General features: G+C 39.8%; 1 protein-coding gene across 2 annotated transcripts in view; it reads right to left on the reverse strand.

Annotated features, from left to right (window-relative positions):
• LOC309383456 (uncharacterized protein) overlaps window positions 1–25118 on the reverse strand; it is a 120229-nt gene that overhangs the window by 26655 nt on the left and 68456 nt on the right. For both annotated transcript variants that reach the window (XM_081936021.1, XM_081936022.1), the window contains 6 exons: window positions 11562–11778; window positions 10004–10077; window positions 9135–9220; window positions 7825–7864; window positions 7353–7433; window positions 745–852 (listed from right to left, as the gene is read on the reverse strand). In XM_081936021.1, coding sequence (XP_081792147.1) covers window positions 745–852; window positions 7353–7433; window positions 7825–7864; window positions 9135–9220; window positions 10004–10069 — 381 coding nt within the window. In that variant the 5' untranslated portion in view covers window positions 10070–10077; window positions 11562–11778. The remainder of the gene's footprint in view (window positions 1–744; window positions 853–7352; window positions 7434–7824; window positions 7865–9134; window positions 9221–10003; window positions 10078–11561; window positions 11779–25118) is intronic.

Below are 25118 nucleotides of genomic sequence, written 5' to 3' on the forward strand. Positions count from 1 at the left end.
TTTGTTCATGGCTGCCAAGGGCGGTAACTGAGCTACTCTTCAAGAACAATGTTGCTGTTTTGTGAACAGAAATCCTTATCCCGTTCACATTGGAGGTACCGTTTCTTTAAGGTACTTCTGGGTTGAAAGGATTAGCCAGTGACACCACTGCTGCCTGGGAGACACGGGGGGGGGGGGAGTGTATGTCCATGTAAAGGAGCTGGAACAAATGATGGGAGCTCACCTCGCCACACAGCAGCACTCGCACTCCGGTCTTGAATGCAGGCTTGGTAACCTCCAACCCAGTGTCCTAACCACATGAGCCATCACATTCCCATGCAAACAGGAATGGGAATATAGAACACAATGCTCAAATGTTGAACAGCAGAGGTGGGATTCACGTTTACCTTCCCTACCGGTTCGCAAATGTGAGCATGACCACAGCCTTCTGCGCATGTGCAGTACTTGTACATTATGTCGGGGTGGGTGGGCAGAGCCTCCCGCAGCCGCTGCTACCGGTTCTCCTGAACTGGAGAGAACCAGCTGAATACCACCTCTGTTGAAGGGTTTCAGTACGTTTTTCCATGAGACAACAACGTAATTACAAATAGTTTTGGGGGGAAGATTATGGCTAAAAACACTTTCCCCTACTCTTGGGATGCGGGGAAAAAATAATCCTGGTTTATCATATGTGCAGGTAACCATTAGGCTGGATATTTATTTGGTGTACTTTATACTGCTATCAAGGATTATAAGATACCGTACCTCATACTTCCCTTCATTCTCCATCTTAATCTTTTCAATATCCAGTAAGAGTGACCAGACTTGACCTCGTACTTGGAGGGGAATCCCTTTATAAACTCTGCGCAACATCTATAAATATAAAAAAAAAGGTGTGATCATGGTCCAATTATCAAGAGCTAACCAAAAACTATTTTCTTCTGAATTTCCTTTGGCAGATGCAACCCGGCATGATTAAAATATTATGCATAGAAAAAAAATCTGTGTCTTAACATTTGAAGCACAGCTTAACAGACATTTTCGCTTCAAATATTCCGAGTAGTTTATCAGATGACTCAAAGTTTGGGTGGAAATCCTGTCCAAAAGATGGGATGTTTCAGGCAATATGTATGTTTATTTACATTTAATTAATGTAATTTGGTTATAGTTTGTCACAAAAGTACATCTTGATGAGTCACTGGCAACAGTAGCTAGTGTTGATACAATATGAAAGCACCTGCTGATGCATCAGAGACTCCCCCAATCCCAAGACTGAACATAAAGATTAATTTCATTCACTTTCAAAGAGAAATTTGTCATTTAAACCAATGGCTAAGATCCTAAATTCACCTCTTAGAATTAACTTACAGAATTCAAGGTTGTTTTATCATTCATTAGTCATAGGCAGTATTTTATACTTGGGATAATTAAAGAATTTTCTCTTTATGAATTGAAATATAATCCAATCTGATCCACATCTCCCTATCTGCAGATTAAACTGCATCCTTAAAATAAGCATTTGAATCTGATAATTTTTAATTTTTATTTTGTGAGGAAGCAAATGCAAATACACACAGTCTGGAAATGGCCTGATTCACCCCTGCACAATTATTGAAAAGGAAACTTTACTGATAGGTTACCATGCATTAATTATTGAACTAGTCTTTATCAATAGAGTGGAATATGCATTGCAAATCAATATGATTTTCTACGGGCAAGGTTCCATTGTTATTTTAAATACTGAGTCATTAATGAGATCTTTTATTTTATTTATACACATACACACATACTTACATACATGCATATACATAAACACATACATATCTCATATAATATCTCACATGATATATTACCATTATTTTTGTTTTCATTCCTTTATTTTCTTTTTCAATTTGTGTGTGTGTGTGTGTGTGTGTAAATTATATTTTTCTTGTTTTATAGTCCATAGTAATATAATTTTAAAGAGAATTTTATTTTCTGATTCTGGCATCAAGATATCTAAAACCTATCTGCAGACTTTGTACCTTGTCTGCAATGACTCTGGCACTTGAAGAAAATGCACTTGAACAAAATGCACTTGAACAAAATGCAGTAAAATGAAAGGGAGTCCAACTCCCATTAGCAAAATTAAAAAATAATATACAAGTGTTGTTCTAAATTGGCAAAGCTGGATTAGCTTTTGAGTTATTCACTAACATTTCAGTGCTATTGGGGGAGGGGGGAGAGACAACTGAATGTAATGTAGAATTTAAAGCTAAAATGACCGTTGGCTTACCTGAATGGTCGTTCTCTAGGCGCCGCGGGAGTGTCCAAGCAAGCATGGGTTAACTTCAGCTTGCTGCCCAAGAACTGAGTTCAAAGTTTGTGTAGCCACGCCTCTTTCTCCCCTCAGAGGCTCAGTTTAAAAAACAAAGAATAAGTCCCAAAAGGAAGATATACATATAGCAATGTTCTATGCCCACGAAGTTGGTGCACAAGCACACGTGGGCGACCCCTGGGTGGGGTTGGACACTCCTGCAGCGCCTAGAGAATGACCATTCAGGTAAGCCATAGTCTTTCTCCTAGGCGCTGCTTGGAGTGTCAAAGCATGGGACATACCCAAGCTATGTAGTCCCAGGGTGGGAAGAAGAACTGTCCAGGCCCGCGGCGGTCGCAATGACCCGTTGTAAAACTCTTCTTCCAAAGGAAGCCTCTGCAGATGCAAAAGCATCCAGTCTGTAGTTTCTCACAAAAGGAGATGGTGACGACCATGTTGCAGCCCTGCATATCTCCTCGATGGGCACTTGCGTGGCCCACACTGCCGAGGTCGCGGCGCTCCTCGTTGAGTGTGCTGTAATATGAGGAGGAACCGGTCTAGCTTGTTGCCCATATCCAGCGTCCTATGGTGGAAGAGAAGACCTTCCTGCCCATGGAGACGGGCTGAAAAGACATGAAGAATGCTTCCGACCTGTGAAAGGAAACAGTTCATTTCTTGTAGATGCGTACAGGACGGCGAACATCAAGATTATGCCACACGTGCTCCCTTGGATGTCTGGGTCGCAGGCAGAAATCTGGAAGGATCACTTCCTGCATTCTGTGGAAGACACTGTTGACTTTCGGCCCAAAGGCTGGATCCAGTCTGAGAATAACCCTGTCTGGATGCACAATGCAAAAGGTCCTCTCTGACCGAAAATGCAGCCAGCTCGGAAATCCTGTGGGCCGAGGTGATAGCTATAAGAAAGGCTGTCTTGAGGGACAAGTGAGGCAAACTGACCGATCAAAGTGGCTTGAATGGAGCTGCAGTCAGAGACTGTAAGATGACAGACAAGTCCCAGGTCGGATATCTGTGAATTGTAGGAGAGCTGAGGTTGGCAGCCCCCTTGAGGAAGCTACGAACCTGAGGATGTCTACTAAGAGGCAGCTTTGAGTCCGTGGACAGGATGGTGGCCAAGGCAGCCGTCTACCGACAGAGCGTGTTAGGCGAAAGGCCTTTGTCCAAGACCTAATGCAGAAAGTCCAGGAGTTGCAGAATGGTTGCAGAAGTGGCGATGACGTGATGAGACTGGCACCAAGTCGAGAAGGCCGACCAAGTTGCCTCGTAGATCCTGACAGTGGAGGGGCGCCTGGACGCCTGGATGGTATAGATGACCTTGTCAGAAAATCTGCTGGTCTCAGGAGGTCCCCTTCAAGTGCCAAACGGATGTTGAATGGCCCCTTGGCTGAGGGAGATCTGCTCCTGAGGTATGCGCCAGTGCCGAGTCACTGACAAGCTAACAAGGTCAGAGAACCAGGACCTCCTTGGCCAGTGTGGTGCCACGAGCAATACTTCAGCTCCCTCTGTCAGAATTTTCCTGATCACCAGTGGAATCAATGGAAGAGGCGGAAAAGCGTACAAGAGGCCGGGAGGCCAGCGACACCGTAGGGCATCTATCCCTTCCGCGCCAGGGCACTGAAACCTAGTGAAGAACTGGGTGAGGTGAGTGTTGGCTGGAGTGGCGAACAGTGGTGAACCTCTGTGACAGTTGAAGGAACAGTGATGGAAGGAGACACCACTCCGAGTTGTTGATGGTAGTTCTGCTCAACCAATCCGCAGCCACGTTGTCCTCCCCCAAGATGTGGTCTGCCCGCAGCGATGCCAGGTGACGCTCTGCCCATCGACCCCTGATGTGATGGTGAAAATGACGCAGGGCAAGCCTGGTGGCCCGGAGCTCCAGCCAATTTACGTTGCGGGCGAGCTCTGCCTGAGACCATTTGGGTGGCTGAAGCCCTGGCCTTGGTGAGGATAGCCCTAAACATAGAAGGCTTGAATAAGCCTGAGAAGGCAGGTGTATCAGGAAGAGGATTTTCGTCCTCTGAAAGATCCGGAGCGTCCTGCTCAACTTCCCCCCCCCCTTGGACACCTCGCTGACCCCCAAAGGAGCAGGAGAGGCTTCTCTAGCCAGTGGATCCCGAGACCCAACGGTATGGGCCATGCTAGGGTTTGCAGTTTGGATGGGTAATTTTAAGCCTAACTGCTGGATACCATCCACAATCCCCTGGGAAATCTCACGTATGACTACATCCTGCATTTCCTTGGACAGCTGAGGTTCCTGATCCTTAAGCGGGCTTGAGCCAGTCCCAGATGGAGGCAGGGATTCCTCCTCCATGATGGAGCATATGTCATTCAGGGATTCCTCAGCCAGGGAAGGACAGGGGGACCCAAGAGATGCTCTAGAGGGATTGGGCGAAAAGCCAAAATCCTCATCACCTGCCAGGGAAGGGGACCCCTCTCGCTGTGGAGTGGGACGTGAAGGACCTGCCCCCTCCTCCCTGGGTGGAGAGGGAGCCACTGCCTGTTTTGGGTCTGATTGAGCCTTTTGAAATTGTTTTTCAAGGGCCTTTTGATGCCTCTCAGCCATCTTTTCAGCAGCTTTGGACACCTTTTTTGGTTTGGGAAGCTTCCCCTTGGATGGGCACCCAGCCCCTTCACCCTTAGCAGCAGGATTGAACCTGCTGTGCTTACTAGTGGTGGGACCTGCCTGGGGATTCACTTCAGCCTCCACGATGCTGGCCATGATGTGAGGCACAGATGCAGGGCTGTCTGGAAGAGCTGGCACAAAGAACGAAGCTTCAGGGCCAAAGATGGTATTGCCGCGATGAGAAGGACCCCTAGACGTTGCTAATGTCCCAGCGAGAGGCAGAGGCATGACAAAATAGCACCGGTCAGATTTGTCCAAGGCGCTCGCAGATCCACGCTATGTCTAAATACCAGGGAATGGCCAGACAATAGCCAAAATCCCTGTAGCAGCTTGATGAGAGTACAGGGGAGCGGGAGGCCTGTCTGGAGACCTGGAACGAGGCCAGCTGATTAAGACCCATCCCAGCAGCAATCTGCAGATGAAACAGGCTGCAGCGGCTTGAAACTCCTCAGAAATAAAGTACGCCAATTTTTTCTTTGTTCAAAATGGCTGCCGCAAGCCTGGAGCAACACCAGGGAAAAACTGTCGGATATTCTGAAGACTCAGGAGAGTGTCCGGCTAACTAACAGTCCTCCGACAGCTTTTAGGGGGACCCTGACTGCCTACCTGTCCCCAAGAGCTCGCCAGCAGCTGCTAAACGAGCCTCCCACAGTGTTGCTGTAATCACAGCAGCACAAAAGCCAGCCACACTCCAGGCAACCTGTTTTGCGCGTCTGATGGTAATCCGAACTTTGGATCGGATTGGTAGCCAAAAAACAACAACAAAGAAGCTAAAGAAAAACTAACCTAACCTAACTAAATAATAAAGGCTACACTACACTGACTTGGAGAGTCCAACTTGCTGCTCAAGGACTGGAACGCCCCAAAAAGCGACTGAGTTTTTTAAACTGAGTTTTTTAAACTGAGCCTCTGAGGGGAGCAAGAGGCGTGGCTACACAAACTTTGAACTCAGTTCTTGGGCAGCAAGCTGAAGTTAACCCATGCTTGCTTGGACACTCCCGCAGCGCCTAGGAGAATGCCGTATCTTGTTTGTCCACATAGAAACAATGAGGAATAAAATTTTCTACTGACATGGTTATCTGACTTTGATATATTGAATGTAGAACAATGAAGTTGGCCTGAGCAAGGAATGAAACAGGCGAAATATAGCCAAAGAGCAGGGAATAAGCTCATAAACTCATTGATCAAATTGTCAACTTTCCAAGGAGTTTAATAAATTGGAACAAGTTCAGAAAAAAATTAACTCAATCACTTCTTTCTGCACACTAGGATGTTTTCTTGGATGGAGATTTACAACAAATGATTTAAATTTAATTACGGCACAAAATTAATTGGTGGAATTCAGAGGGGAGGAGGGGGAGAGGGAGAGAGTGGGAGGGGAGTGGGCGGGGGAGGAAGAAGAGGGGGAGGGAGGGAGGGACAAACACAGAGAGTACTATACAATGCATACGTCTTTCTTTTTATGTGGACTCTTTTAATTAGATTTGCACTTCAGGCTTGGGAAGAACAGATAGGAGACTAAACAAACTTTGCGTATGTATGTATGTAAGTATGTATGTATGTATGTATGTATGTATATATGTATGTATTCACTATAAAACGTACAATTATTATACAATGTTCAGACTATTAAAAATTAAACTATGAAGTAACAGTAAATGTAGAATTCATAGAATACAATATAAGAAACTGTGACCACAAAAAGAAAAGAAAGAAAAAACTGAAGCAGCCTAGACTTCCTTAAGAAACAAGTACAAAATCTATACTGCAACTCAAACACAGTAAGTGAAGTATAATGAACTTTTCTAATGTTTCCCCTAGCCAAAAAAGCTGGCACTTCTCTATTATACAGTAACATCTCTGATATTTACTTTCATTTAGTAGAACAATTTCTTCTCTTGTTGTAATGATTGCCTTTCCCACTTCTTCATCTGTACCATCACATTTGAATGTTCAGATGATTCCGGCAAAACAGAACAACATACTTACAACTTGGAAATAATTCTCAATATGTAATATGTTAAATTACAGTACATATATTCCTTCTGCATCATTTCAATAGGCTTGGCTTAGTCTTATTTTACTCTAATTCATTTCAGTGTCCTAAGTTTCTTGAAAGAAAAATCTTAAATACAGTTCACATTTTAACTAAAACCTTCTGTTCTGACCCATCAATATGAATTTCTTTTATCTGAGATTTCTATTGTGCACCTGCTTATCTCACTCATAAGATTTTGGTATAAGTTAAGTCTATTTTTAATTCTGTTTTCCCATGTATTTCTTCAAGATCAGTTCACAGAGAGTAAATGAAAGAGCTGCACCAGCCTTTTCATTAGTAGTGCTAGTAGTTGTTCAACAAGAACTCGAAATATTCCTTAAAATAAAAGGACAAGCAAAAAAAAAAGTAATATTATTAAAATGTGTCACTGTTTTTACCTTTTCACTATTTCTGTATTTTCCCCACTTTCTTAACATCTTCAGCCATTTGTCCACTCTTTCAATCTCCTGAGCTTTTTGCTATAAAAGAGTTTTTAAAATGAAGGAGAATTTAGGAAGAAAAGGAAGATGGAAATATAATATCCAGGTTAATAGACTATGGACTCATATAGTTTTACAAGATAAACAAACAGTAGTTTTATACTGAACATCTAAGGAATTATTCAATTTCATTTATTCTCTGTTCTAAAAAAAAGTAGCAATTTAGTTTAGTCTTTATTGGTTCATTATCTTGAGCCTTGTCCTAAATGAAAACTCTACACTGTTGATCAACTAGAGAGTGCCATATTATTGGGCTCTGAAACCATAGTTCTGAAGATCAGCTAAATGAGAAGTGACAGTAATGCATGAGGCATATAGACCAGTCGTTTCCATCAATTATTTTACAGAATAAAAAGCTTGTAGAACTTACCTTTTCTTCCAGAGCACTATGAATTGGTAACTCATGCTCACTGAAAAAGTAAAAGAAAAAGTCAGATTGAACTAATGTGTAATATAAGAATGCATAAGGAAATGCAAAAAAGAGACATTAAGTTATGCTCAAAAGAAATGGTCAAAGATTAACTGATATATTAGCTGATATTTTTTTGTTAATTTGGGTCTTTAATTAAAATTCAGAACAAACACCTAAATCATATAATAGGAACATATAATTATTATATTATATTTATTATATTATATTTATTATATTATATTTATTATATTATATTATATTAATTATATTATATTATATTTATTATATTATATTTATTATATTATATTTATTATATTATATTATTATTAATTATATTAATTATATTATATCATTTATTATTGTTATTATTGTTGTTGTTGTTGTTATTATATAATACAAAATATTAGAGAGCTAGTCTGATGTAGGGGTTAAGGTGCCAGCCTAGAAACCAGGAACCAGAAATCAGTTCTAGTCCCACCTTAAGACATGAAGCCACCTAGTTGATTTTGGTATTTTCCCATCACTCTTTCTCTCAGCCCAACCCAAGCCAAAGGATGGCTGTTGGGAGGAAATAGGAGGCAGGAATATTATATATATAAAAAGGAGGATTAAAACAACATCTCTTTTATGAGCTCCTGTTTTCAATGGATAAAAATATTGAAGTCTGCTCAAGCAGCAAACATTTACTTCCTCTCCAAAATCCTCAAAATATGTGCTCTAGTGGCTCAGTCAGGGGATGCATGAGGTTTGTGGAGCAAGGGGGAAAAGATAATACACGTGCTGTTTTGCTGAGACAAGAAGTTCTGCCAGCAAGAGACCTAAACTGGATTATACACTTATAACAGTATAATTTCTACAACAGGGATCACCAAATGAAAAGATTGGGATATTTCCAAATGCAAAAAACCCACATTTCTTCAAAAGGATCGCCAGAGAAATCTGGAACATTTCTGAATGCCCTTAAAGGGGTTTTCATGGTTACAGGAATTCTGATTATATGTCTGCATGTCTGATTATATGCCATGTTTCTGATTATATGTCTGCATGTTTAATTCTGAAAGACCAAGCTTTATCAGAACGTTCTTAGGATATGATGGCTGAAACTCTTATACACAAAATTACAACTGACTTGCTCATGTAATAGTAAGTACATTCATGGCAATGTTAAGTGAAGACCGATCTAAGGCATGGAGTAGCCTCAAAACAACCATGTCAATAAAACATATTTTGTTTTAGCAAAGTATTAAGGGGATTACAAAAGAACTTACTGCAAAAACCCAAATCTGTCTGTAACTTTGTAAAGAGCAAAGTCAGCATCTTCCCATGGATCAATCTGAGTTCCATCTTGCCTTCCCTGTAAAAAAAGAAAAGTGGCACAATGAAGCTCCCCGTAAAAGAGCCTGACAATATAAAGTTTTGTCATACTGGTATTATTTTAAATAGATAGATAGATGATAGATAGATAGATGATAGACAGATGATAGATAGATAGATAGATAGATAGATAGATAGATAGATAGATAGATAGATAGATAGATAGATGATAGATAGAAGATGATAGATAGATAGATGATAGACAGATAGATAGATAGATAGATAGATAGATAGATAGATAGATAGAGAGAGAGAGAGAGAGAGAGAGAGATATGATAGACTTGTACATAATCAGATGATATGTTATATCACTTATTTTTGCAGAGTGGCATTACTGTATCATGAGTGAGTACACTACATAAAATGCTTTCTGGTCACATGCCTGCAGATTTGCAATATGCAATCCTTCACCAGTACCTTTCACTATAAAGCTGGGAATGTTCTTTTAAATTTAAATCTTTCAAAGTTACACTTTTATGCTACCATATATAGACAGCCCCCAAACAAATCATTTTTTGCAAACTGGCTTTTTCAACAGTCACCAATAAAACATTGCATGCTTGCCTCAATGGAGAGAAACAGCTGTCATAAAAGCAGTTTCAAAAAAGGATACATGTTGTCATTGCATTGTCAATGTCATTGCATTCTTATGAACAGCTGGATGGGCAGCTAAATACTGAGAATCCTGCTTGGAACATATAGTCAAGCTCCCTGAAATTCTTTATAAGAATTAGCAAATTAATGGACAAAATAAATTATATACCTTCTCATACTTAGCAATGATTTCTGCCCTTTCTTCTGCTATTAAAGCATCTATATCTTTCTTCATGTCAAAAGCTGCAAGAAAAACAAATATTGAGCAAAATGTAAATATATATAGCAAACGATTGGGTTTGTTTGGGAGCAGGTGGGTTTTTTTGGTAAAAATAATCATTAAAAAAACAGTAGTATAAACCAGTATTTTTGAATGTTTGTCTTTGTAGGCATGCACAATTAACATCAGACGTAAATACCAATTCAATTGAAACAATTTTATCTTAATTATTTCAAATATTAAAAACTATAAAGTTAAAGATTCCCCTCGCAGATATGTGCTAGTCGTTCCTGATTCTAGGGGCGGGGCTGATCTCAATTTCAAAGTCGAAGAGCCAGCGCTTTCCAAAGACGTCTCCGTAGTTATGTGACTCCGGCATGACTAAATGCCAAAGGCGCGCGGAATGCTGTTACCTTACCACCAAAGGTGGTTCTTATTTTTTTTTACTTGCATTTTTACATGCTTTCGAACTGCTAGGTTGGCAGAAGCTGGAACAAGTAGCGGGATATCACTCCATTATGCAGTACTAGGGATTCAAACCGCCAAACTTTCTGATCAACAAGCTCAGCGTCTTAGCCACTGAGCCACTGCATCAGAATATGCTAATTCTGCTATACAGTGTATCATTCCAGATTAGCTCCGGGCTACAATTTAAGTGGATGTTAGAATTTTGTATCTGTTTCAAGGCTTTTCAGAAAAGCCTGTGGTAACTGTGTTAACAGTGCACCGTGCATTTAGTCATGCCAGCCACATGACCACGGAGACGTCTCCGGACAGCGCTGGCTCTTTGGCTTAGAAACGGAGATGAGCATCGCCCTTAGAGCCAGAAACGACTAGCACACAGGTGCAGGAGAACCTTTACCTTTAAATGTGTTAAAATCCTTCCTAAGATCTAGGCTCTTCTAAGTGCCAGCTTTCTTACACTACATAAAATCTTTCTAATTTGATAGGCTTTTAGAGAATTATTCCTATTTCCAATTTTATACTGCATGTTACTGATGCATTTTTAAATGGATATACTTTATATCGAATTTAATTGTTTCTAAACTGTTTCAAAAACCTGCAAAAGGCATGAGAATACAAGCCATCTTGACCTCATACGCAAACAATCATAGAGGAAGGGGGTTCCCACAGAAAATAGAAAATTTCCCAGTTTTGTTCTATGTTGGGCTCAGAAGATAAGCAAAGTGGTCCTTCATCAGTACTTGAATAGGACCTCCAGAGAATACCAAGGCAATAAGTTAAACTGGAAAATCGAAAAATCATTCTGCAAGAAAGTAATAGCAAACAATTTCCATATTGCAGCCAAAAACCCTAAGCGGACATAGTTATTCAAATTCAATTTGAAGACTTAATCTTACCATAGGCCAGGAGGATCACAGTCTAGCTTAATAATTATCCTCTACTTGTCAGTCACATTTATTTTATTCTGTCCAAGCATACTTTTACATCAAATACAGAAAATAAAATAAATGAACTTTGCACACCAAAAGATGATAGCTCTTACCTAAGATGGCTGGTACGTCTTACACTGCACCTGTTGAGGCTCTGGACGGCCTCTCCCTCTTGATGCTACCAACAGGAAACATTCCAAACGCACAACATGTGCCTTCAAAACAGCTCCTCCGTTTGCTGCTGCTGGTTTCAAGCAGTCTTTAGTTTGGTCATTCTCACTCTTTGTCATACATTCCAGAGTCTTGAAATCTTATCTTCATTTGGTTTCTCTACAACAGGATAAGACATTGGTCATTTGAAAGAAATACTTCTGGGGAGTCCTCCAAAAATGATATGCTGAGTGGCAAGGCATTTTTTTTCCTCCTGACAACAAACAGGTGATCTTGCTGCTAAAGCCAACTTTTTGGTGGCGCATTCCCCAAATTCAAACAGGAGCTATTAAGAATGACCCATGACAAGTCTCAGATGATCATGGACCTGTATAGGAACAGGACCTTGATGGACGCAATTCCTTCTAGAAGTGGCCAGAGAATTGGGTCCCCATCATTTCCTTTTGGCTGCTTGCTATTCTTAAGCATGCCTCAGTTTTAGTTACATGTTTTCAAAGTTTTAATTATACTTTTTCTTTTATTTTGATTCTTATTTTTAAATATTGAAATGCTGATCTATTTTAACCCTTTGTTAAATTTTAACATGACTATTTTTTTTTGTCATTTTACTGCTTTATTTTGTTGTTGCAAAGCACTTTCACTATCTTCATATGGACGTTGATGGCAATTTCCTGGGTAGTGATGGTGATCTGATTTGATTTACATTTTCATCTGATTTTCACCACAGGTATTCTACATATTATTAATTTTTACAAGCCCTGGTCATTTAAAAAAAAATGATGGAATCTTCCCTTTTTTCTCCCCATCCATTTTTATTGTGGGAAAACGTATCTTAACATTTAAAAGTAAAAATTCCTAGTAGCTCCTGTTTGAGTCTGGGGCGCATGCTGCCAAAGAGCCAGCCTTGGTGGCAACATCAACTGTTTATCAGCAAAGAAGAAAAATCACTGCTGCTCAGCATGCCATCCTTCGAGGACTCAAATTAATTTGTTTATTAAATTAAATTAAACATATTTATTTTGCTGATTTTCTGCAACTTTGGAACTGAAAATTTGTCTATCTGATTATCAGAGCTGCATAGAGACCCAACTTGGGTGTTACTTGTTTGGTACTAATATCAGTAAGATATATTCAGAAAATCAAATGAGAAACATACATTTAAAAAAACCCACCACTCAATTCTTTTCTCCAGCTGCTGGAGATTACTCAGAGCAATTTTCTAACCATGAGCCTGGCATCAAGAGAAAGGCAATGTTTAACTCTTAAAATGGAAAGTTTGGGTGAAAAGTATATTAACCTTAATATACTAGTATACTTAATATACTTAATATACTAGTATATTCACCATCTGTACCAAATTGTTCATACCAAGCATTTATTAGGCTTGAAAATTCTGAACCAGCATCCCCTCAAGTACTGCTTGTAAAAGAATAAAGCCATTCTACAAGCTTAAAGAAAGAAGCAATTGCACTTTATTGTTGGAACAACGGAATGCTTATAGTGTCCTCTTGTCAAATAATAAAATGGAATCTAAATTTAACAGAACAACAGAATAAAAAAAACCATGGAAGGGACCTTAGAGGTCTTCTAGTCCAACTCCCTGCTCAGGCAGGAAACCCCATACCATTTCAAACAAACGGTTGTCTAAAGTCCTCCACAACTTCTGTTAGCGCGATTAATAAATAGCATTAACAGCTGCAACAGCTTAAATTACTATCATCAGCCTAGACTGCACTGAAGACAGATAACTCTCCGCTAGACATTCTTACAACCTGAGTTGGAAACTTTAGGATCAATACAGTATTTGGCATAAGCTTTAACATACACACACTGCCCCCAGAAGATAGATAGATATAAGGCTGTCTTCAACACTGACCAAAAAATAGCCAACATCTTAAGAAACTCCAAAGACAAAATCCAGCTAGAAAACCAAGGAGTCTACAAAATACCATGCAAAATCTGCCCTGCAACATACATAGGACAAACGAACAGGAGAATAAATGCACGCATCGCAGAACACAGTAAGAAAAAAAGAAAAAACTTCCTCCCTTTTCCAGCACCTTAAAGCTACAGGACATGAAATTAATTTTGAAGGAACCAGGTTAATCTCCAAAACTGAGCACTTCAACAAGAGAATAATTATGGAAGCCATCGAAATAGAGAAACACCCCCACAACACGAATAAACCTGATGATACTTCCCGCCTACCAGACATCTGGAAACAAGCCCTGGTAAACAAACAAGTCTCACCCACCACCCAGGCCATTACAACACAAAACAACAACGGACCCACAGCCAGCACCAATCAGTACCAATCTACCAATCATGATACAGCCACACATCCAATCAATCCACTTACTGAAACAAAGCCAGCACTCTAAAACCCCCACCACCACCAAAATTTATAAAAAGATGGCAGCTCCGGCCACGCTTTAAGCCAAAAACATCAGCCTGAGGATGGCGAGTGATACCTCGCCGAAACGTTGCCAAGACAATCTCAAACTTACACAGGAAAAGACCCGAATACAACAAGACCAACATACCTACACCCGTGGAAATCTACGAAAACAAATATATATATATATATGTTGATCTTGTTGTATTTGGGTCTTTTCCCATGTAAGATTGAGATTGTCTCAGTTCTTGGGGGGAGTCTCCCTTTGGATTAGGTTGGTAATTGTTTTTCTTTGGAATCAGTTGGAGATTAATACGTTTGTGAGAGTGTGTAATTCAGTTTTCAGGTGGTCTTTGTCGGCTAGGCATTTGGTTCTGGAGATGAGGGTCTTGACTACAGAGTTGATCTGTGCAGGATGGTGATGGGATTGTGCGTTTAAGTAGCGGTTGGTGTTGTTTTTTTCCGGGAGATGGTGTGTCCTAGGGAGCCATTGGGTTTTTTGTAGATTAGGACGTACAGAAGGGGAAGCTGGTTGTTTGCTTCTATTTCCATAGTGAATTGTATTTTGGGGTGTAGGCTGTTGAGATTTGTGAGGAAGTTGTCCAGTTTTTCTTTCCCGTGTGGCCAAATCACGAAAGTGTCATCAACATATCTAAGCCATCAACATATCTAAGTTTGAGTTTGTGTTCAGATTTATCTAAGGCGTTAGTTTCAAAATGTTCCGTATTAATTTCCAATGGATTCCAAAGAAAAACAATTACCAACCTAATCCAAAGGGGGACTCCCCCCAAGAACTGAGACACAGAACAGGACAACGGCATTGCCCTCCTCCCTTACATCAAAGGCACCGCAGATAAAATCAGCAAAATTCCCCACAAGCACAATATCAAGACAGTTTTCAGCACTGACCAAAAAATAGCCAACATCTTAAGAAGCCCCAAAGACAAGATCCAGCTAGAAAACCAAGGAGTCTACAAAATACCATGCAAAATCTGCCCTACCACATATATTGGACAAACTAATAGGAGAATAAATGCATGCATCGCAGAACACAAGAATGCAGTCAGAAAAAAAGAAAAAACTTCCTCCCTTTTCCAGCACCTTAAAGCAACAGGACATGAAATTGATTTTGAAGGAACCAAATTAATCTCCAAAACAGAACACTTCAACAAGAGAATAATTATGGAAGCCATTGAAATAGAGAAACACCCCCACAACATGAATAAACGTGACGATACCTCCCGCCTACCAGACATCTGGAAACCAGCCCTAGTCAACAAACGAACCCCAGCCACCACTCAGGTTGCTACAACACAAAAGAACAACGGATACACAGCCAGCACTTCACTCACACAGGATGATACGAAACAGCCGACCAATCTACAAACATCAACTCCATCCACCAATCAGGTTGCAACTACACAGCCAATCAACCCACTTACAACAACAAAGCCAGCACTCCACACACCCCCACCAAGATTTATAGAAAGATGACAGCTCCGACCATGCCTTACTCACACAAGCATGAAGCCGAAAACACCAGCCTGAAGATGGTGAGTGGGACCTCGCCGAAACATTGCCAAGACAATCTCAAACTTACACGGGAAAAGACCTGAATACAAGAAGACCAACATACCTACACCCGTGAAAATCTACAAAAGCAAATCTCTCTCACTCTCACTCTCTCCCTCCCTCCCTCTCTCCCCCCCCATTGGACCATTTAATAATAGTCATATGAGTCAGTTCTGAGATATATCTCCCAAGGAAGATTACTGCATCTGTTTGTTCCACTATTTCACCTTGGGGGACTGGGGTGGGCATGGCCAGAGTGGACATGTCTAGCTTGACGTCACTCATATCGGGGGCACTTGTGGTGGCCCAAGCTCTGTTTTCAGTTGCCACGGCCTCCTGCAACCCTCTGTCAGTGAAAATGGAGCTCAGCAGGGCCCGTTTTCACTGGCAGAAGCACTGTAGGCCGGTCTTAGCTGTTTCCAGGGCGGCCCTGCAGGACAGATCTAAATACCCCACAGGCCAGACCTGGCCCCAGGACCTTGAATTTGACACCCGTTCTAAAGCATTATATTACTGATGTCAGGGGAAATTTATCATTTGCCTAGTTAAGGCTATAGATATGGATATGGTGATGATATTCATGAATACTTCTCTTTCAGAGGAATTCAAGATTGGATATCTCTAAAACTTCTGCTTGACTTTGGGCTCTGAGAAACGGTTTGTCAGAGAATAAAATGAAACTTAACATGGATAAGATGGAAAATGTTTTGCTACAAGAAGTATATTGGTTCAAAAAACCCTAGCCTCTTATTGGAACTCCCTCTTCCATGAGTAAAAGGTTCCAAAATACTTTGGAAATGTTATCAGCCAAATAAGTTGACAGATAAACTGGAGGATATTTTAGTAGTGAGCTGTCCAAGGATATGAAGAGTAGATATTCCCTTTGCTGTTTGTTGAGTACAGTAGCTTCATAAAAACTGTATGCAGTTTAAAATAGAGATATGAGAAGTTGAAAAGCTACTAGAGAGATAAGCTACCTTAAAAAGCAGCTACACTTCTCAGAGTTGACTTAATTTTCCAAACTTTCTACAACAGTACTGCAACATCTGCTATTTTTAGACTTTACAGGGCATAATTAAGACAAACAACATTTGTTTTATTTTAACTTGGAATTCATCTGCCAGATAATGGAAGCACAAATCATTTTTTTTCTTTTCTTAACTTAGATATAAACAACTCAAAAATCTTTTTATTTAATTTGTACTAATCTACACAAACCATACTGCAAAAAGCAGAAAAGTAAAGAAATATTTTTGAAACCCACAACTATTTTTTAATTTTTTCTCTTAAAATTTTAAGTCAAATAAATATAAGGCTAAAATGAAATTCCCCAATTAATATTACCGGTAATACATTTTGATTACACTTTGCTAATATGCAGTAATACAATTTGTTGTTGATTTTATTTGGTTCTCCTTAAATGGCCGGAATGCCCTAAGTCAGTGATGGTGAACCTATGGCACGCGTGCCACAAGTGGCACGCGGAGCCATTTGTCAGGGCACGCAAGGCACTGCCTTGTCAGCTGGCCAGCGCGCATGTGCGCGCTGGCCACCTGAGTTCACCTTTTTAAAAGCTATTTTTCGCCTTCCCCAGGCTCCAGAGGCTTTATAGGAGCCTGGGGAGGGCGAAAAGAGGCCCCCCCCGCCCGCCCGGAGGCTTCAGGGACCGTCCCTGAAGCCTTCGGAACGCTTAAAACCACCCTCCGACCAAACCGGAAGTGACTTCCGGGTTGCTCGGAGGGTGGTTTTAAGCGTTCCGAAGGCTTCAGGGACCGTCCGAGGCTTCCCTGATGCCTTCGGAGCACTTAAAACGACCCTCCGAGCAACCCGGAAGTCACTTCCGGTTTGCTCGGAGGGTGGTTTTAAGCACTCCGAAGGTTTCAGGGACCGTCCGAGGCTTCCCTGATGCCTTCGGAGAGCTTAAAACGACCCTCCGAGCAACCCGGAAGTCACTTCCGGTTTGCTCGGAGGGTGGTTTAAGCGCTCCGAAGGCTTCAGGGAAGCCTCCGGACGGTCCCTGAAGTCTCCGGAGGGCCTCGGGGGGGTAGGGGGAGGCTCTTTTCGCCCTCCCCAGGCTCCTATAAAGCCCCTGGAGCCTGGGGAGGGCGAAAAAAGCATGTAAAAATGTGGGGGTCACGCATTGTGCGTGCATGCGCACGGGGGGTGGTCGCGCGTTGCATTATGGGTGCGGTACACCCGCACTCGACCCCCCTGCGCTCCCCCCACTTGTGGCACGCGAGCCAAAAAAGGTTCGCCATCACTGCCCTAAGTGTAAGCTATTTTGTTCCTTACTGATTATCTAATAATGTGTTATTTCTAAACTGCTGTTATATGTATTAGTTACATTTTTTTCTTCCATTCAATTCAACGTCCGATACTCAGAGGCTGCCTGGACAAGTCTTGTGGTTTTCTTGGCAAGCTTTTTCAGCAGCAGTTCATCATTGCTCCCTACAATATGTAGTAGCACATCATGACTACAAGAAGAAAATTCTTCCTGTTAGACTAAGCATATATTTGCCTAAACCAAAATACAACCGTCTTTTCAACAAGTCCAATCATGTATATATTCAAATTTATTATTATTATTATTATTATTATTATTATTATTATTATTATTATTATTATTATTATTATTATTATTATTATTATTATTATTATTATTATTATTATTATTATTATTATATAAAAGCATAATTGATTTAGCTTCCAAAATTAAATAAAGAACATAGCCAGCTTCAATTCAAACTCCAAGACAAATGCATCTGAAATCCCTGCAGACGCTATCCAATTTATTATAGAGGGATTAAAATGTTTGATTTGGATCAAGGAAACCAAAATTCAAGTCCCTGAGAATTGTAGTGCTCACTGGAGTTCTTTAGCCTCTTCACTTTCTTTCAACACAGGATTGTTGAAGTGAGGTGGTCAAGACCATAGATGAGGTCTTGAGTTTGAGCATTCTAAACAAGTTTCTAATCTTTTGATATCTGAAATTCCACATCTCTGTGAGTTAAGGTCCAATGTCTAAAACTCTGCTTTCACTTTGTCATTATGGGGTACTGAATGTAGATTAATGAGGGAAAAAATGAATTTCATCAACTGCAGATGCAGGCTGCAGCATAACAAAACTGACAAAAGTGAAGTGGGTCTGAATACTTTCTGAATGCTCTGTGTGTGTGTGTGTGTGTGTGTGTGTACACATATATACATACATATGCACATATGTATTATCACAGTCCATTTTGCATACATAGCAGAAAAAAAGTCTTTAGGGTTAACAAGGTTGATGCTATATCAAGAATCATAGGAAGAGTCGCTGAGTAAGATGCTGTTCTATTCAGCTCATGCCAATTGGCCAGGGAAAAAGGTAAGCTGAATAAATAAAATGTTAATATATTTTAAAATAGTTCTTCTGTTTTGAAACTGTGGATGACTACCTCTCTTTCTCTTCATATTATTATCAGAATACAAGCCAGGTTCTATTGTCTTCATCTCATTTTGAAAGTAATACGGGTAAGAACAGAATGCAGGATGGAAGAACAGAACAAAAGAGGTGGATGCACTCAGACAGGCAACTGATCCAGGTCACACATAGCCCAGCAGATGAGACAGATCAGTCAAAATAGAGACTGTAGCGTTGGCTTACCTGATACGCTCATTTTCTGAAGAAGTGGAGACAGCATCCCTGTGTGGGTTATTCTCATGTACCATCCAATAGAACTGAGTCTGCAAAGTTTAAGTCCCGCCTGTGAAATCTGGACCAGGGCACTATTGCAAAACACGTCTAGTTCAAGTGGTAATGAGTAACAAAATCTGGGGATCTCAGCAGGAAGAGGCTGGACTTAAACGTTGCAGACTCAGTTCTATTGGATGGTACATGAGAATAACCCACATAGGGTTGCTGTCTCCACTGAGTCAGAAAAAAGCACAATCAATTAATTGATACTTCCTAGGAAGCATTCATATTTGTCCATTCGCCAATCAATATTCTTGAATTCAAATTTTATACAGACTACAAATACTTGCAAGGCAACTCCCATTCTGAACCAATGCAATCAGGGAGCCCCACTGAGTTGTAGAATAAAACAGCTGCAGAAAATCTGAAACCCAGAATATAAATTAAGTAAAGACTGACCAACTTGGGCTATTCTACAGTGTTCCAAGAAATCCATAGTGCTTACTTTTTTCATTTAAACAATATTACCAGAAATATGGACAGAAAGCACTATATGCAACGTCAAAGCTGATGCAGTAAGGTTGTAAATTGAGTAAGACTTATTCTTTATGTAAAACATTTTATGGCATTTTCAATTTTCTCAGTGGGTCAATGTAATACATACTGTAATACTTGGAGAAAACTGCTCAAATTAAAAGGGTCAGAGGGGTTCCAGCTTCTTGACCATTGTTGTTATACAAAGCAGGGGGAATAATAGTTTGGCCAAAGATGGATTTAACCAACCATCCTCCCACCTTTTCTTTTACAATTAAGCACACAGAAAAATACAATCTTCATAAAAAGAAATTCCGATTTTGAAACATGGGGAAAATATGTATCTTACAGACTGGAAACCAAGCAACGTTCTTTGTGATCACAGTTTAAGTTAAATTTCACTCCCACCCTGCTCTGTTTTACTAATCAAATAAAATTATCCCCTTTCAAACTAAAAGGCAATTGTTTGTAATGTACTAGAACTATCTGAATGCCCATCCCAGCTGCACCCAAAGATGTTATTCTTAAATTAAACATGAAAATACATTTTTTAGTTGAAGAGAGCTAACTAAAAGTGCTATCCATTTCAGAAGACTAGGAAAAGGAAAGGAAATTTCTTTTCTCTTTGCTTTTCTCTTACTTTAGAAAGATTATTTATTGAAGAATTTCCAGGGGCAGAACAATCACCCAGCTTATATCTGTAACTCAATGACATTAATTAGTATTTCTAACTTGGATAATTCTAATTGCTGCCAACCTTCAAGAACTTCTAAATTAATTGTAGCAATGAGGCTTACTGACTTTGCAACTGCCATGTATCTCAAGACAAATCTAAAACCATCTTCCTCCACTCTGGAAGCCAGCAAACTTACTGTGTCCACAGACAGATATCTTATGGACCTTGTTTAGGGTGACAATACCCTCCTGGGAAAGGAGGACTTGGAGGTTTACTTTCAAGGCCATAAAGAAGAATTTGTGGAGCATCTGATGAACAAAATTGCTCAGATTCATTCCAAACTAGATTCTAGCTTAATACAGGTCCTGTAGAAGTGGCCTGGGTATAGTCTTGCCTTATTATCTGGGAAAGGTTTGATCCAGTTGGACCTGAAAAAGTTGACAAGGTCCTAGGGTCTGTAAGCTCAGATTCCCTGAAGTTTTTGAGAAAAAGACGTATTTTTTTGCATTTCTTCTTAAGGAGAAACTGACTAAACAGTTCATTAGCTTAGTTTTCCAACTTCCAATGCAAGATCCACAATATGGCCATGACACACATTTAGAGAAAAATCATTAATGTTTCCATAAATGCATTTTTAAAGACAATGTAGAGATAAGTCTAAGAGAGGTTTCAGTACACCATGAAGTCACTACAATGTAACTGTTTCTAATCTGTCTTTATCTTAATAACTTCTATAGACATTAGGATGCTAAGAGCATACAAGGAACACCATCAGCCAACCAGTGCAGCCTACCATACAAGGAACATTATCAGCCAGTTATTGCAACCACCACCAACTGGCTAATGGTCCAAAAACTAATTAAATCAGTGTCTCACTCTCCAGGGTCATCAGGAGTATGAGAGCAAAAAAATCCACTTAGCCTCACTTTTACCAAAGTAAAATAAACTGAACTATGTTTTCCTCTTTTTACTCAAATCGATTTGCTAAAAAAGCAAAGAGAACAATAATAAAATGTGTACCATTATTACAAAAAAAGCCATTCCAGATGCAAAGCCTACAGACCCTACAGCCAGGTGGAGTGGGGCAAGACTTCTTGCCAATGGAAAATGATACCCCTCTGCAAGAAAATTGCAGAGTGGTAGGGTTGACAGAGAAAAAACTGTGAAGGAAAAGAAAAGATTGCTTTGAAACATTGATGAATTGATGGAAAAACTGAGATTTGGAGCTTGTTGTGAAAGGGTCCAAAAAGCCTCTGTGAAAGTACTATCAGAAGATTTTTTTTTAAAAAAAAATGTCGTTACATCTGTAGCATACAAGTGAAACCAGTGCTATAATCTGGTACAGTTGCTTCCCCAGCTGTTCTATTTGGCTATTCTGTTTCTGTCTCTTGGGACTAAATGAGGAGCCTGTAATTGCAGGGTGTTTTCCTTTTCTTAGGAGGAATCCAGAGAGCTTTGCCTTCATTCCTTCCCTTCTTCTCCTTCTCGGTTTCTTTCTGTTCCATCTGCAGCTTCAGTTTTGTAGTCACATGGATACATAAGGAATTTCAATTCTTAATATGAGCATCAGGAAGAAGCAGAGTACCATGACAGCACCTTAGCAGATAATTGCTCTATTGCCATTTAACATCAATTTAAATCAATTTCCACATCAATCCTGTGGAAGTATGTTAGGCTGCAAACAGTATCTGGCCCAAAGTCACCCAATGAAGCTCATAATGGAGCACAGTTCTGAAACCAGGTCTCACCCTCTGACCTTCTTACCACTATCAACCTTAGATTATCCCATTCACTACCTTCTGAACTTCTTTTCCGCCTAATTTTGGTGCTCACAATCCTGGATATATTTACACACTGTGTGGTCCTTCAAGCATCTGATGCAGTGGGATTCTTTTCCCAAAACATTTATACCTGTTTCCTTTAAGATATTGCAAGAATATTTGCCGATTTGAGATATTTATCTGTTGTAACATGTTCACCTCATGGAAAATGAAAAAGCTAAGAACTTTGTTAATCCAGAATTGAAAACAGCTTTTTAAAAATTAAGCCTCCATGTATGTACTGTAGTTCAAATATATGAACCACAACTGCAGAACACAAGGTAATCAAAACACTATTTGTGAACCTATCTCTAAGTTTACTTTCACTACAGAGATCTGGGCTGCTGTAGCTTCCCCTCATTCGTCCTATATCCAGCAATCAACCCCCACACTTAGACTGCCATGATGCATGTCACAGTGTACTTTTCCCATTTCACATACAACTATTTCCTGTAAACCACAAATATAAGAACAGGACTCACTTATTAGAAACAAAGTATTATTAGAAATGTTTGAGTTAAAAATACACACTGTGAAGTTCATATTAAGCTCTAAAAAATTTTTGGGCTCCTGGAAAAGCTTGAGCATGCAAACAAAGTTTGCAATTTTTCCTTCCCACTGAATGGCTGAATGGTTGTAAGTTGCCAACTTTCAAACTCCTTAACCATCTGACCCTACAGAGTCCAAAAGCGGCAATACTTCTACAAGCTATTTTCAGTCACAATATTGCAAACCCCAGGAGACTGACCTGCAGTTTTTTCTGCCATAAGTTGCACAGTGGTGCAGGTTGCAAGATGCTGTTCAGTCTGAAGGTCTTTAGTGCATGTAGTACAGCAAGTCTTAAGACTCCATGGGCTTGCAAAATTAAATAGTTCTTGGAATCCTAATTATTTTTCATAAGCTTGTAACACAAAATAAGCCACCTCTTAAGCAAACAATATCCAAACAACATTCCAAAGCCTCAAAATTGGCTGCCAATTCAGCAGCAGTGAATTTTTTCCAAGTCAGCTAACCAACGGCTTGACCCTCTTTAACATAAACCATAAACTTTTCTCAAGTCATTGGAATAGCACAATGAATCTTATAATGTATCGAGAGTAGTGGTGGGTTGCTAGCCAGTTTACTACCTGTTTGCTCATGCTCGCGCGTGCACACGGGTGCACTGCTTCTGCACATGCGAAGTGTCCAACTGAACTGGCAGCCACCCACCTCTGATCGAGAGTCAGTTTGGTATAGTGATTAAAGCATCAGACTAGAAACCAGGAAGCCAGGAGTTCCAGTTCCACAGTCACAAACTCAGCTGGGTGACCTCAGCCCTAGGAAGGAAGCAATGTCAAACTACTTCTGAAAAATCTTACCAAAAAAGTCCAGTGAGTCACTGGGAATCAAAAACTGACTCAAAGGCAAAAGCATCATCAGCTCAAGCTTTTAAAGAAATGTTATTATTCCAGAATAAGTTTTTTTATTTTTTATAATGGACAATTTTGTTGAAGTACAACAAAAATATACAAGCACTTAATAATAGAAGAAATTAAGTGTCATGAAGTTTTGGTTTGAAGCACATTTCCTGTAATGCAGCCACAAAATAGTAAAAATAGGTACTTAAAAGCAGCATAAAGATATATATAATAAACAAGTACGGAAAGAAAGGTGCATATTGTGACTTTATGAATAGGCTCTGTAATCGTTTCTTCATTCGTTGCGCTAATTTTGAACAGAGATTTAATCTGACCCATTATTTACAAGATAAGTTTAGAATCTAAATATGCTGTGCACAAGCTAGGTAAAGAAGCATTAAGGAAGTTACTAAAAAGAACAGAGAAATCAGAAGACAGAAGTTCTCTTCAATGGAAAACTATCTACCCATCAACTCCAGGGAAAATTCTGCATCATTATTGTCACTTGTTTCTTCTGAAGAAGGCGTCACCAATTCACTTATGAAATTATGCATTTTTGCTTGTCTTGGTTGTCAGAAACCTCACTGCATCACAGAGATACAGACAAGGATGACATAAATTTCAGTTCAAAATGTCTCTGGTAGAATGGGATATGTGCAATTTCTCATCATCTGCATTATATCCTTCAGGAACACTGCAATTCCTCCTCCATTTTAAAAAATGAATCTAGAAGATGTAGCAATTGAACCAATGAGAAAACTGAAGGCCAATTTAAATGTAACTGATCAGAGATACTGACGCCTTTTTCATTCCCCCATTGATGGGGAGTGGGAATTGAAACAAGAGCTTCAGAGCCACCAACTCTGGTATTACATGTTAACTACACTACAAGTTAGTATGTCAGAATGAGGAGAACAGCTCTGGCAAATAAGCACTCTTCTGTAGCTACTATTCAATCATGAGATGAAGTTTTAAAGTTTTTGGAAATAATGCCTAAATAGAAAATAATTGCATTTTCTTTTTGACATATTGTTTTGCTCAATAAAATGTTTTGTGAAGCACAGTAAAAATAAAAGTCTGAACATAGTATCAAAACAATTCTAAGGGGAAAACCTTTTTGCTGTTTTAAGTTATTGATATTAAATTATTTCTGTCTTGCTTACAAATTGTTGCCAAGAGTGTAGATTTTTAACTGAAGATGGGATAGATGTGAAAAGTAATCATTAAACCAGATTTAATGGAAGTAGTTTTAAGATACTATAAAGACCTCTATTTCTCTTTTAGCTTATCATTCATATCAACCAGCATAAAAATTCTTATAATGATGGTGAATGGAACAACCACTGGAGCAGAGAAGCCATTCTTGCAGCCAAGTGAATCATGCTGCAGTAATGTGGGTGGAAAAAAATCCCAGGCTTAACATCTAAGAACA

This window comes from Natrix helvetica (assembly GCF_964273705.1).
Source record: "Natrix helvetica genome assembly, chromosome: 1".
In the NCBI taxonomy this organism is placed as follows: Eukaryota; Metazoa; Chordata; class Lepidosauria; order Squamata; family Natricidae; genus Natrix; species Natrix helvetica.